General features: G+C 57.3%; 1 protein-coding gene across 1 annotated transcript in view; it reads left to right on the top strand.

Annotated features, from left to right (window-relative positions):
• The first annotated feature begins 9,809 nt into the window (after positions 1-9,809).
• Positions 9,810-15,045, top strand: part of KCNQ4 (potassium voltage-gated channel subfamily Q member 4) — a 52,906-nt gene continuing 47,670 nt past the window's right edge. The window contains 2 exon segments of the mRNA XM_045897961.3: positions 9,810-9,845; positions 9,847-10,124. Coding sequence (XP_045753917.1) covers positions 9,810-9,845; positions 9,847-10,124 — 314 coding nt within the window.

Genomic DNA, 15,045 nt, shown 5'->3' with positions numbered 1-15,045 from the left:
TGATTGGCAAGCAGCTTTCTGACTGAGCACGTTCCCTTTAAATTTCCCCGCCAGCAGGGCCCATCTGGGTGTAAACAAACACTTCAGTGCAGCCCAAGAGAGCCCCTATCTAATCCCCAGCACGATCCCCTTACATCCGGAGCATGCTTTCAACATTTTTCCTAGCACTTGAAGCAACCGTCCTCCCAGTGATCTTCAGGTGACCCTGCAGGGGAGACAGGAAGAGGGATCATGATCCTGTGTTACAGTTGGAGACGTGGGAGGCCCAGCAAAGTGCAGGGACTTGCCCAAGGTCACTCCATCAATTGGGGTGGAGCTGAAGCCAAAATACAGGTCTCCTGACCCGCTGTGCATACAGAGTGGCTTTCTGGCCGAAGGTGGTGGCTGTGGTAGTGGGTGTAAGAATAAGGCTTTACTAAATGTGAGCTGTCTCCTTTTATTCTTCCTCCCCCAAACCATTGGCCCAGTCTTGAGTATATGTGGAATAAATAAAGCAATTTGATCTGGTGTGTGGACAGCTGGTGGTTGGGATAACTGATGCCCGAGACTGGAGGCCCCTGGGATTAGGAACAGACCACCTGGCCAGCCTCCTTGCTACTCAGTTCTGCTGAGGCCACAAGGGGGCAGCATGCAGCATTTCCCCAAGCCTCAGGGAGGTGCCCTGTCCAACACTTACCCCAACTTGAGACAGTTCTAGGAACTACCAGGGTCCTAGGTCCTGAACCCCCTCTTCCGTAAGACCCTTAACTTTTGAAGCCAGGGGAATCCCTGGGGCAACTGAGGGCTGGAAGCACTATCCAAGTGTTACATCAGGGTAGGTTCTCAGATTTTATTTATTTTTTAAGTAATCTTTATACCCAACATGGGGCTCGAACTCATGACCCCGAGATCAAGAGTCACATGCTCCACCGACTGAGCCAGCCAGGCACCCCGGTTCTCAGATTTTATAAGGACTTTCTGACAGTCCAAATTCATTCAAGGCCCTTCTTAATTCCCCAGCTTTATGTCTTTCCACTCTCCTCTCTCCTGCACTCTTTGCACACTCGGTTACTCACTGGTCCCTGAGCTCACCTGCCTGTTTTCAGAATGTACTGGCCCCAGTGCCTGGAATGTCCTTTTATTTCTGTTCCACTTACTGATCTATACATCCATCAAGGCCCCATTTAAATGGCCCTTGCTGAGAAACTTCTAACTCCTGGGGCAGAGTCTGCAAAGACCTCTTCCATGCTTCTATAGCAATGTCTACAGCCTCGATTATTCATGCTCGTATCCATAGTCATTCAGCAGATATTTCTTTGGCACTTCCTGTGTATCAGAAATTGTTTGGAACGTTGTAAAAACAGCTAAAAATTAGCCGGCTGAAGCTTGGGCTTTCGTGGAGCTTATATTGGGTTGGGGGCTGGGGGAGAGGGTGAATGGGAATGGGAGAGAGAGAGACAATAAACACAAGACGGGCTCTGAAGAAACCCCCTATCACTCTGTTAGAATTTTCTGGGTTTGGCTCTCTTCCTCACAGATGGTCCTCCTCTAGTCCAGAGTCTTCTCTGCACCTCCAGAGCCCAGCACAGGGCCCGGCACCAGGAGGATGGCAGTGACTGATGAAGAGTGAATGAACAGATGAAGCATGAGAGACTGTGGACTCTGAGAAACAAACTGGGGGTTCTAGAGGGGAGGAGGGTGGGAGGATGGGTTAGCCTGGTGATGGGTATTAAAGGGCACGTTCTGCATGGGAAAAAAAAAAAGTGAATGCACATAAACCCTTCCCTGAAGACAGGGCCTCCAAACCTGTGCCCATTCCCACTGCTACTCGTTTGTTCTTGCTATTGTTTTTTTTTTCTTGTTAATTTTTTTTTATTGAGCACTGATAATATGCTAGGCAGGCATATCAGATGAAGATTATTCTTTTAAGAAATTTCTGTGTAGGAGGGGTGCCTGGGTGGCACAGTTGGTTAAGCATCCGGCTCTTGGTTTCGGCTCAGGTCGTGATCTCAGGGTTGTGAGATGGAGTCCCGCGTTGGGCTCCACACTCAGCACAGAGTCTGCTAGAGATTCTCCTTCTCCCTCTGCCCCTCCTGCTCATGCTCGCTCGCTCTCTCTAAAATAAATAAATCTTTACAAAAAATTTCTGTGTAGGAGAATATATTTAAGGTTGATACCTGATGGATGATCTCATTTCATCTTCACATCCTCATAAGGTAGGTATTCTCATTTTCTAAGTGAGAAACTGAGGCTCAAAGAGGTTAAGAAATTACCCAAGGGCACCAGCTGGTTGAGTGGAGCCAGGAGCTTCATGAAACCTCCTGTCCCAGCCAGCTCAGCGCCCCTGGTCACTTCCCCTGTGTCCAGTGATTCTTTTCCTAGAGAGAATGAGAGCCCCTGCACTCCCCTCCCCAGGTAGGGACCTAGCTTTTGTCCCACTGCTCCAACCATCCATACAGGCCTCGGTAAGTTGGCATCTGACCTCCCAGGAGGAGGGGACCCTAGAGTGGAGGTCAAGTGCCCGGTCGCATGAGCAACTTGGGTGTGGCCTCCCCAAGGCCCCTGAGCCGGGCTGGCAGTGTTACTCCCTGGCTTCGATGCTGGGCCACTCTCATGACTTAGGAAGAGGGGATGGGAGGGCAGCAAGGCTGGCACCCAGGAGGGGAGAACCTAAGTTGGGTCCCAGCTGGGCCAGGCTGGGCTGGGTTCCTCTGGCTGGCTGGTGCTGAGGAGCAGTCCCAAATAGCCTGGCCCCCCACTGCAGCATGGAGCCCCATCGCCTCTCCAGCTCCCCAAACCTCCCCCAAGCCCCTGTGCCTCTCTCTTTCAAGTGAGGTTCTGAGACAGAAGCTTTCTAAGATCTTGTATTTGCCAAAATGTCTTGATTTTGCCCTTTATTTAAATGATGGTTTGGCAATGTATAGAATTCTAGGTTCAGAATTATTTGCCCTCAGCACTCTGAAGATTCTATTCCATTGTCTTTTTTGGCATCTGTTGTTGCTGATGAGATTCTTACTGTCAATTCAATTATTGGACCTTTGTAGATAAGCTATCTTTTTCTCTCTGGTGGCTTTTAGAATTTCCTTTTTATTCTTGATATTCTACGCTTTGGCTAAAAGGTGTCTAGATGTAATTTTGTTTTGTTTTTAAAGATATCTTACTCGGCAGTCTGGGCCTTTTCAATCTAGAAATTCATGTCCTATTTCTGGAAAGATCTTAGTCACTCTTTCCAGTAACTTTTTCTGGAACTAATATATGCTGGGGTTTCTCATTCAATCTTCGATGTCTCTTTTCTTTCATATGTTTAATCTCTTTATTGTTCTGTGCTTTGTTCTGGAGGATTTCCTTAGTTCTAGTTTCTAATTCACTAATTCTCTCTTCAGCTGCATTTATTCTACTAACCCATCTATTGATTTCTTTCTTTTTTTTTTTTTTAAAGATTTTATTTATTTATTTGACAGAGAGATAGAGCCAGAGAGCACAAGCGGGGGGAATGGCAGAAGAAGAAGGAGAAGCAGGTTCCCTGCTGAGCAGGGGAGCCTCATGAGGGGCTTGATCCAAGGACTTTGGGATCATGACCTGAGCCAAAGGCAGACACTTAACTGACTGAGCCACACAGGGACCCCTATTGATTTCTTCTTTAATGTCAGTGACTTTAGTTTTAATTTCTAGAATTTCTAGATAGTTCTGTTCATATCTGCTATGTGGTTTGATATCTTCCTGTTCTTGTTTTATAGATACTATTCTTTCCTTTATCTTTTAAAAGATTTTAACCATATTAAACTTCCTTTCAGATTGCTCCATTATCTCTAGGTCTTTAAGTATGAATTCTCCCATGAGAGAGGTGCCTCTCAATATATTGTACTTACTTTTTCTTATATGTTGTGAAGTTTATCCCTGAGATAGTTAGTTTCAGCACATTTTCCTGACTACCTTGAGTGTAGAGGCCACCCTAAGGGATGATTTCTCAGTTGAATCTGCCCAAGCCATGTGGATGTGCACCAGCCCCAAACTAGTTCTTCTTTGGGATTTTTCTACCCAAAGCCAAGACCAGGAGGCTAGCAGGCAGAGATATTTTAGTCCTGCTTATGGCAGGCAGCACTTCCCAGACCCAGCATTAGCCAGGGAGCCTGCTGTAGCCCCTCCCACTGGTGGGCTTTGCAACTATACCTTCCATCCTGCTGAATGCCTCCTCAAAGGTACAGCTTCCACTCCTACTCACCACCAGAATTCCCTCTCATTTCTGGCCCTTAGAGATTTCTCATTCTCACTTTTGAGTTTGGATATGTATTTTTAAAAGTTATCCAATCTTTCAGTGAAGTTGTCTAATTCAAAGTTATCTAATATTTCAGGGAAGAGGGACTTTAATATGTGTTCAATCAAGTTCGACCTGGAAGTTCCACTCTCTGGGCCTCCCACCCCGGTCATTGAGCCCCCAATCTCCCTGCTGAGCCCCCATTCTCCTCCCTGGGCCCCTAGCTCCCTTACTAGGTCTTACCCCTTTTCTGAACCCCCTTCTCTGCCCCTCGATCTGCAGTCCCTCCCACTAACATCATCATCTCCTCTGAGCCCTCGTCCAAGCTTCCCCCACCAGTGGAGCAGGGGTCAGGGAGGCTTTCTTCCACTGCACTCTCAGCAACTCAGAAATGTCCTTCCTCCTCATTTTCCAACCAAGTCTGCTGTCCCAGCTGCTCTCACTGAGAACATGGAGCCGACCAGCACACCTGCAATACTAGGGGCGCCTTCTGCATGGTCTTCCAGGGGTTGGGGGTCAAGGAGGAAGAAACCCGAAGGCAGAGGAGTAGCCGCAAGAGAAGGGTTGGTTTTGACTTTCAATTCCACACCCCCTTCTCCCTTAGTGTCTCGTCTTTGTGGGCCCCCCTCCAGCCCTGAGGATCAATGGGGGTTCACTTTCGCTGAGCTCAGCGACACCACTCCCTCCCCACTTCCTGTGGCTCTGAGCTCCCTGGCCCAGAAGACCTGCTTGTCTGGGCTGGGGACAGCTCAGTGGCACCCAGAGATCTTGGGGGAGAGAAACTCCTCTGGCCCTTCCAGGACTTCCCACCTGCCAGGTTGGCCTACTGGCCTCACTGGGGAACGGAAGCAGGCCTGATCCTTCTCTTATACTTCTTCCTCCTGCTCACAGTGGAGTGGAGCCCCAGAGGTAAATAATGCATGTGATGCCACCACCCCAGGAGCACCGTGTACTCCAAACCCCTCCTCCTAGGAAGCCCTTCCAGATTGAGAAGAGCTGCTAGGACTAGGGACTTCCCACAGCATCTCCCCTGTTCCCCCGCACCGCCCACATACCTGAAGAGCAGTAAGATGAATGGTTCACATGTGTACAGCTCCCTGCACGATCATGACTTTTTCATGCATTCGGTCTTCCCGATAGCTGTAGAAGGTGGGGCAGAGGCAGAGTGACTTGCCCAAGGTCGCCAGCTAGTCCAGAGGAAGAGCCAGGAAGCCCATCCCTGACTCATGTTTCAGTGTTCTTTCTGCCCCTGGCACTGCCACCTTCCCTGGGTTTTGATACCTCTAACTCCACCCCTCCTGACCCCTCTCTTGCACAACCCCAGCCTCTGCAGCATGTCCAGGCTAAGGCCTTGGCCAGACTGTTTCCTATCAGGCCAAATTGGACCCTCTGGCTTAGCATTCAAGGCCCCAGGTGTCCCCCTAGCCAAGCTTACCCTTCCTTCCCCTTGCTCCATAACTTCCTCCCCACCCCCACACCCCACCTACACACACACACACACACACACACACACTACAGCACAGGGGTAGAGAGCTAGATTAGGCGAGTCTCTTCACTGAGCCTCAGTCTTCTTGTCTGTGAAATGGGGGTGTAAATAGCAGTACATCACAAGGTGGTTGGGGTGCTGAAATAAGACAATGCAGGTAAAGCACCCTGCCCAAGCCTTAGCATTTAGCCCGAACCTCAGCCCAGGGGCTGTAGGCATTACTGACTGCACTTCTCTGCACCTCCCCGAGTCCTCCATACCCCCGTCCCCTTCTTGGGGGGGTTGCCAGTGGACTTTTCCCTCATCTGACCTCTACCAGCCCTGGGAGCTGTAAGAAAACCCAGGGGGTTTCTGGGATGTAGAGAGGGAAGAGTAGGAGGTCTAGTGGGTGGAAACTTGACCCCCCTCCTCAACCTCAATTCAAGCAGAGCACCTCTGTTTTAATGCTTTTTACATGTTGGGGTGCTACTTCATGATTCCATTGCTAATAAAGTCTGAAAACCACTGACTTAAAACCCCCTTCCTACTCCAAGAAAGGAATCTGCACCTTTGGTTGACTTGAGGTCACACTGGTGGCTGTTACAATCAATGACAGGCTTGAGCCTGGCCCTGGGACCCAGGTCCCAGCCACTTCTAGACCTGAACCCTTACGGACCTGGGAGTCTCCACCCTTGGCAGGAGAGAGTCCTAGAGAACGGGACTGGGCCATCTACAGTTCCCCTCAGCCCCTGGCCCTGATCCCAGGATCCCAGTGCACAGTAGGTAGGTGCCAGCCAGGAGGGAGGATAGGTCACAGACAGTTCTGGGGTTACCCACAGGCTGTGTATCCTTCAGTGATTCCCTGTACCTCTCTGAGCCTCAGCTTCCACACATGCGAATGGCTGCTCTCTGTCCCAGATGGGGCAGGGCCTGGCACCCAATTGGTACCCCGCAAATGGGAGCTCTCCCTCCCCACCCTTCCTCTCAATCAATGCTTGTTCCATTGACGGATGATGGTGACAGTGATGAACTACAGGAGATCCTGGAGCCCTGCCCCCTTCTTCTTGTACAGATGGGGAAACTGAAGCCCAGAGTGGGGAAGGGGCCTGCCCGGGTGGCACAGTGAGTCTGGGCAGAGTGATGCCATTCTGGCAATGTCACCAGGGAGAGAGTCAGGCGCTGGCGGTGGGGGTGGGAAAGAAGCTGCTGAGGGTGGGGTGCAGGGAACAGGTGGGAGAGAGGGAGCGAGGGAGGGGAAACCACAGCCACCCCACCCCCCCACAGCAAGGAGGCAGACTGAGAGAGCCTGAGACAGCTGTTTGCTCAGAAAAGTGTCTTAGTCACTAAAGGCTGCAGTGGGGAAAGTCCATCCTCCCAGTCATGTCCTGGGAATCCGGATGAGGGCGGGAAGGCTCCCGGGTGACCCTCAGAGGGGCCACCTGTCCTCTTTGAACCAGACTTTCTCCTCTGCTTCCTCCAGTCCCCATGTGTGTGTGAGCATGTACACACCCCCCCCCAAATAAACTGCTTATGGCCTCCGAGGACCGTCTTCTCCTTTCCCCTCACCTCTTAAGAAGAGTTCCATGTCTTTCCACTTTAAAAAGGAGTGGGGCTGTCCCTCCACTCATACACACACACCTGCAGAAGAAACAGGCCTCTGTGTCCTATGAAAGTCCTTCTTGAGATCTAACTTCCATCCCTCTAGCTGCAACCATGGTCTCCTTCCTTTTCCTGCTACCTGTGAGGGGGGTAATCTGGAGCTGGAGTTGGGAAAGATGATGTGGGGCCCTCTCCTGGCAGTGAGGGCTCCTCACAAAGAAAGGAAGAGACCTTTTCAGTCCCCCAAATGGGAAGAGAACTGTGGGGTCCAGAGGTGATGCTAAGCGTAAGGATCAGATTTCCAAGAACAGACCCAATTTCAGATATTCTGGGTGTTGGTAAAGGCAGTCTGCGCTCAAGTGGAGTCTCTGCCACAGAAGAGCCTCAAAAAGACCCCAAGGAAGACTCCCAAATCCCTTACAACTGCTTTTCTTTCCACCTACCATTCAAGTTCCCAGACCTTAGTCCCACCCTCCGGGACCCCTGATTGATGAAGCCTAGACAGACAGTCCCCATGGAGTCCGGAAGGGCGATGCCACGGCTAGGGGCTGTTGGTTTTAGCCCACAGGGAGAGGATGGGTTAACCCAGCCCAGGCATTGCATCTGTAGCTGGGCCCTGGGGTCCAGAAACCTTCCCCAGCTACCAGTGAGGTCCAGGCATAACCTGCCCAGAGGCATCAGGCTCTGGCCCTGGGCACACGTGGAGCCTAGAGCTGCAGGAAAGATTCAGGTCAGACCCCAGAAGGCACCCCTTGTTATGCAGAGGGAAAAGGGTCACTGTCGGGGTCGGGGTGTGCGCCGGCTGCCAAGCTCAGCTTGGGGACCCCCCAGGTCCCTGCAAGCCCCTCCCCGCCGCCTGCAGATCTGCCTCCCTCCCTCCCCCACAGGGCGCTCAGCGGATCAATGCTGCCTTTGCTGACAGCTGAGAATCGAGCTCGCCTTCCCGCCCCCTACCCCGCCCCTCCCGCTCGGCTCCGGCCCCCGAGAGACTCCGGAGGAACCAGAAGAGTTTGCTGCGGAAGCCTTCACCCTGGGGCAGGGCCTGCGGGGGGAGCGGCTGGTGTGGCCGAAGCTTCTGTCAGGGGAAGAGGGAAGGAGGATCGGGAAACCCAAATGACCGCTCTGTGCAGAGCCGAGAGGGCTAAGGGGAACGAAAGGGCTGCCCCCTACTGCTAGGGAGAGGAGGTCAGGCACCAAGAACTTTCCAGCTGGAGAGGCAGTGCGTGGGAAAGAGTCTCCCGTTTTGGGGTGGGATTCTGCGGACCTCTGGGGAGAAGTCATAAAGCCCGCCACGCGGGTTCAGAGCTCACCTCCCAGCACGCACGTGCCCTGACCCTGACCCTGGAGGCAAGGGAGAGGTTCAGACTGGGTTGGCGGGGCGCAGGCCCCTCATTCGGAGGAGACTCTTCTTTGGGGCGGCGTGGGCAGCCTGGGGGGCTTGTCCCCCAACCCGAAGAAGGCAAGCTCCGACGTGGGGGTGGGTGGGGAGGAAGAGCGGACACAGCCGGGGCCCACTGTGCAACACACTGTGACACAGCTCGGCAGCGCTTGGACAGCAGGCCTTTCAGGTAGGAGCTGCTCACCGAGCCACACGCGGCACCCGCACACTTTTACACACGCCGCCCCGCGCACTAAGGGCACGACCCGACGACGGGGCACGCCTCCTCGCTTCCACCGCCACCACCCAGCGGGGCCTGGACCGTGCACACTCATCTTCACACCTATCCACACAGTGCCCACGCCACGCACCTGAACGGACCCTATCCCGTCCCCGCGCGCACCCACAGCCCCCCGCGCTGCACGCACGGGGCACGCACTTCTGCAGCCACTCACACCTCAACTCCACGGGACGCCGAGTCCCGTCCACGGCCGCGGCCACCACTCCCCACCCCACGCCCCACTTTCCGCAACCCCACGCGAGGCGTCCCACCCCAGCCCGGCCTTCGGGTCCCGGCTGCCCCTCGCAGCAGTGCACGCCGCTTGCACGCGGCCAGCCCCCGGGGCCGCCGCCACGCGGTCGGGTCCCGGCACCGACTCGGCGGCCCGCGCGGCGGGTGCGTCCAGCCCCGCCGCCGGCTCCGCGCGCCCCCCTCCGCCTCGCCGCGCCCGCCCGCTCGCTCCCTCCCGATTTGGGAAGGCGGCCGCGGGGCGGGCGGGGGCGGCGGGGGAGGGGCGGGGCGGGGGAGGATGACATGTGAGCGGCGCGCCTGAGGCAGGTGGAAAGGCGAGCGGCATGGAGCGCGTAATAAGAGAGTTGGAGTCGGAAAGAGCCGCCCCAGTCGCCGGGGAAGCGGGCGGTCAGTGCGGGCTCCGGCGGCCCCCAGGCTCCGCGCGCCCGCCCCCGGCCCCCGCGCCGCCCCGGCCCGGCCCCTAGCCCCCCGCCGCCCGCGCCCGCCCCGGGCCACCCCCGCCGGGCCCGGGTCCGAGCCATGCGCCGCTGAGCGCCCCGCGCGCGCCCGCCCCGGACCGTAGCCGGGCCCCGGCGCCCCCACCCCCCGCCCGGCGCCGCCCATGGCCGAGGCCCCCCCGCGCCGCCTCGGCCTGGCCCCCCCCGCCCGGGGACGCCCCCCGCGCCGAGCTGGTGGCGCTCACGGCGGTGCAGAGCGAGCGGGGCGAGGCGGGCGGGGGCGGCTCCCCGCGCCGCCTCGGCCTCCTGGGCAGCCCCCTACCGCCGGGCGCGCCCCTCCCTGGGCCGGGCTCGGGCTCGGGCTCCGCCTGCGGCCAGCGCTCCTCGGCCGCGCACAAGCGCTACCGCCGCCTGCAGAACTGGGTCTACAACGTGCTGGAGCGACCCCGCGGCTGGGCCTTCGTCTACCACGTCTTCATGTGAGTTTGCGACCCCGCGCCCCCTTTCGCGCCCCCGGGCTCCCGCCCGGCGCCGCCCCTGCCTGAGCCTGGGCTCCCCTGGGGCCCGCGGGCCGCCCTGGCTCCGCCCCCTGCCCCCCATTCCCACGGCCGACCCTCCTCTCGGTCACCCTCAGGCCTGAGCCCCATTTCTGGTCCCCCAGCCGGACCTTAACCCTGATCCCCAGGTCCTGACCCCTGCTTGACCTCGCTTCTGACCTCCCCACCTCAACTGTTTTCATTCTGATCTCCAACCCCTGCTCCTCTGTCCCAGGTACTCCCCACATCCAGTTTCTTGTCCCCCATCCTCCTGCAGTCCGGAGCCACTACAGTGGGGTCCCCTTTCCTCTTCCCTGCCCCCGTCTCCTTGTGCCCCAGACACAAAGGGGACCCACTGGCCCCCACAGTTTCTGTTACCATCTCCCCAACTTTGTTGCCACAGTGGGCTCCCACCTGGGCTCCCCTTGGAGATGGCCCTCTACAGGGATGGCCTCCACCACAGTCCGGGTTGGCCCCCCATTGTAGGAGCTCGGGGGTCCCTGTGAGCCACCTGAGCCCTGACACTCGTGTGTGCCGTGTGCCTGTCTTCACCCACCCTTCCCTCCACCCTGCACCGGCCAGGGGCAGCAGCAGCGGGCGGCCCTGCCTGCCCCGGTGGCTGGGCCCGCTAGCCCGCCCAGCCCGCTGGCTGTGGCACCAGGCCTGGCTCCGGGCACCCTGGGGAAAAAGAAAGAGGAGAGCGGTCGGTTTGGAAACACTGACGCTGCGGGCCCCGTCCTCCCCCTTGCCAGGCTCCTGCAACTTTCAAAAACACTGACCCCTCTTGGATGTAAAGAGTGAATTTTGGCAGCCTAGAGCTCAGTCTTGGGGGACGGCCTGGCCCCGCCGGGAACATGAGAGGCCCCACGGATATCAGTTGAAGGGCTGGGCCTGGCACTGGGACGCCCGGAGGTGCCCGAGAAAGACCTCCGGTCCCTGGAAAATGTACCGGTATTAATCCCTTCTTGCTGCCTTCAGAGAGGGCTCTCTGGTCTTGGGGTCTCCTGGGTGGCCCCCTTGCCTGTCCACCTGACTGTCAAGACAGTTTTTCTGCCTGTCTGGCTGTCCCTCTGCCAGAATACCCACCTGTGTGTGAGTTGGCGGTCCATTTGTCTCCCCCACCTCCTTCACTGTCCAGTGGTCCTTCTGCTTGTCTGTTTCCATCCCGCCTGTGGGACAGGCATCCCTCGGTGTGCCTGTCTGTCCACCGCTCCATCTGCCGGTCCGTCTGTCTCAGTCTTCTACTTGTCTGTTTCTACCTGTCTTTTGGTCCGTCTTCCTGCCTGCCTCTGTCCCATCCTCCCTGGGCCCGCAGAATTGCAGAGGTGAAGGGGAGAAAAATGCTGGCCAAAGAGGCCCGCAGGGAGGGCGGAGGAAGAGAACTCTGTCAGCCAGTCGGCTCCTGGGGGTGGCAGCCTTGACCCAGGGCAGAGACTCTAGCTGGGCTAGGCCGGGGGCAGAGGTGAGTTTGTCAGGACACGAGGTCAGACTTAGGGTCGGGGTCAACTGTTAGGAGTAGCCCAACCCCCAGGGCCCATTGAGTGGTCCGGGATGGATATTTTTCGCTGCAGAGAGTTGTGGTGAAGGGTGGCCGAGTTGCCTACATGCGGCCTGGGGTGCCCAAGGAGGCTGAGACACTCCACAGAGAGCGACTGTGCCTTCCGTGGGCTCCACGGGAGATGACTCTTCCAAGGCAAGGCTGGGCCGGGGAAGCCAGTAAGCCTCTGAGGAGGGGGTCTTTCGTCCTGAGGCTTGTCCTCTCAGACCCCACGGCGGTCACCGGAGGTGAAGGACCCGCCTCACGTCGCCCGGCCGGCCGCTGTCTTCGCCTCCTCTGGAAGGGCCTCTCCTGCCTCTCCAGGAGCTAAATCTGCTGGCGCCTTTGCCCCACATCCTGCCCTTTCCGGATGCCAGGAATGCCCTGGCCAGGGGCAGGCTTGTTCTGACCACTTGTCCCCGGGAGGCCAGGGATGAGGCATCTCAGGAGCTCTGGGGGAGAGGAAATGCGGTGTGAAAACGTCCAGAGGGTTAGGGATCTCAGGGAACTGGTCATCTGTCTTAGACATCAAATGGAGCGAGGGGTCGGGAGCTCCACGTCTTGGGTGCTGTGTGATCTTGGATTGATCTCTGGGCCTCTCTGAGCTTTTAGAAGTCTCCGCTGTCAAAGTGGGGTAGAAACCCCAACCTTGTGGGCCTCCGTCTCGGGTGAGGTAAGAGGTGGGCAAGAGCTTGGTTTGCTGCAAGGTCCTGAGTGTGAAAGATGGGTGTTATTCCTGGGGCTGGTGGAGGGGGCCAGACAGGAGGCTTCTGCTGTTCTTGAGGCACTCCAGATGTGGGGTTTCTCAGTCACTCGCTGTAGGGTCTTGGCTGTTCTTGCCAGGAAGTGCTTCCTGCTGTTGCACTCCTAGCCCTCCCGCCACACTTTCCGTCAAATCTTTCCCACCTCTGCCGTGGCGCTCAGAGGCCGCTCAAGTGCAGGGGTCCCAGTGTGCACAGTTAGCTAGCACCCCCTTCCCAGAGACTCAGGCCCTAGCAGGGGGAGCCCGGCAGAAAAGCCTGGAAGAGGAGGGCTCAGGAAGGAGAGGATTGGGGTGAGCTGAGTCCATTCACCCCAGGGGACGCCAGCCTCACACCTGCCGGCGAGGTCCCTACACAACCTGCACATTTTCTGGCCCCGAAGTGTGGGAGATTGCCCAGAGGACAAGCCCGGATCCCGCCTCTCCTGCCCGTGCAGCTGTGGTCTCTGGGAATTGGGAACTGCTGACTCCCGTCTTCTCTTTATTGAGGTCCAGAATGAGGGATTGCAGGCCCCTCTCCGAGCTCTCTCACCTCTCTGTAGGCCCCTGGTCCTGTCACCAAACCCCAGTCCCTCCTCGGCATCCCAGTCTTTGATTAAGCCCTCAACCCTTCACACGCCCTGCTCTCTGAATTTTGAGAGATACCACATCACTGCCCATCCTGCTTTTTGAGCCTTCGCCGGGGATGGGGGAGGTGGGGTGGGGGGAGGAGAATGCTTACCTCCTCGCTGCACCCTCTCAAAGCTCCCCCTGCCCCCAGCCTCCCTTTTAAAGTTAGAGGGCTGGAAGGGGCTGATACAGGGCAAGGTCATTACCCCCCATTTTCCCCCGTGCCATTGTGAGACTCTGGCTGCTCCCAGCCCCCAGCTGCCCAGCACTTTCTCTATGTGAAGGTTTACACTCTGTAAACATCCTCCTCAGCCTTGTCCCTGGGGTCAGAAGCTGTGGGAATGGGGAGGGGAGGAGGGTGGCGGCAGCTCCTAGAGCCCTCAGACTCCTAACCCTGGAGTCTTCCAAGCTCCCACCCTGACCATCTGAGAAAGACCACTGCCTGGGATGGAAATCAGCCCAGCAAAGGGGGCCCAGAGCCCTCAGGCGTCCCCACTCGGCGGGTCCTCACATTTGAACGGCCCATTTTGCTTCTAAGAAAACTCAGGCTCTGGGGACCCAAGTCACACAGTGAATCAGAAGCAGATGCGGAACCAGACCCCAAGACTCCTGACTCCCTATTGAGGACGTCCCTCCTGCTTCCTGCAGCTGCCTGGGCGGGGGTGGGGGGTGGGGGGTGGGGGCTCCTGCAGTTGGAACAGAAGTTTCTGATCGTGCATGGAACAGCAGCTGTGCGCCAGGCACCGTGCTAAGTGCGCTCCGTAAACCACCTCCTCCAGGCGGGGGCTGCTATCCTCCTCATTTGACAGTTGGGGAGACTGAGGCTCAGGAGAGGTCTCTGAGGAGCCTCCTGAGAGCTAGGTCTGACTCAGAGTTGCCTTTCTCCTGCATCTCGGCTTCAGCCAGCACCCCAGTGCCAGGACCCGCAGGAGCGGTGCTCCTGTGTCACCTTCTCTGTGCCCATCACCCGGCACCCAGCACCCAGGCAGCAGGGGGTGGGCAGGGAGCAAGAGTTTGTGTGAATGGACGGCAACTGCCCAGCCTCGTCCAAAGCGGTCATACTTGGGTTGTACTTGGCTTTGCACACACACACACGTCCCTGCCGCACCCCCGACTGTCTCATGCACACACTCACTGCAACTTTGACACACGCAGCCATGGGTGAGACAGATGCACCTGCAGCATACAGCCAGTGAAAGAAATCTAATACAGAGCTGCCCCCACCTTCTCACTGACTTCATAGACACACACCTGGGCCTGCAGCCCCAGCCCAGACCCCTAGGACAGAAGAGAGTTGACCCCGCCCCTAAGTTTCTTCCCTCCACCTGTGTGGAGGCCCCCTGCACCAGCAGCACCGGGCTGCCCTTACAGGCCTCTGTTCACCTGTGTGTCCACCTGGGAGGGCAGCTTCAGGGCCACGTGGGAGCAGGGTACCTGGCCTCCTAGAATTCGGCTGGCCTTTGCTTTCCCTGAAGGGGCCCCCTGGGACCCTTCTGCCAGGCCTGCAGCGTGCTGCTGGGTCTACTGAGGCATGGAAAGGGGCAGATACCCATCCCAGGTCACACCTGGCAGATCGGTGGTCAACTGTGCCAGGAAGCCAGGCCCTCTGCCTCCCAGATCAGGACTTTAGATCTGTTCCTTGCCCCAGCGGATGGTGAAGGCTGATGCCCCAAGAACTTGGCCTTATGATGGGGAAAGTCTTGGAGTGTGACCCAGATTTTTGGTGCTGCTGTTTTTCAGTTCTCATTCTTTTGTTTGGCCTGTACTGTGAGGAGGGGGCGAATGGAGAGACCATCCTGCCAGCTTTCTATCCCTTCTTCTCTTCCTCTCCCTGCCCCTTAGGCCCCTTTGCGCCCTCCTGCCCGAGTTCTCCTTTGGGGTCACTGGAGCAGGTTAGACTTCTCACTGCTGCCCCACCCCACTCCATAGTTCGTTCATTCCTTCCGTTGAGAAAGCCC

The sequence above is a fragment of the Mirounga angustirostris genome, unplaced genomic scaffold, assembly GCF_029215605.1.
Source record: "Mirounga angustirostris isolate CCGP_5_RB_7025 unplaced genomic scaffold, mMirAng1.0.hap1 SCAF_4, whole genome shotgun sequence".
Classification (NCBI taxonomy): Eukaryota; Metazoa; Chordata; class Mammalia; order Carnivora; family Phocidae; genus Mirounga; species Mirounga angustirostris.
Note: the sequence above shows the minus strand (reverse complement) of the source record. Positions and strands in the feature narration are given on the sequence as shown.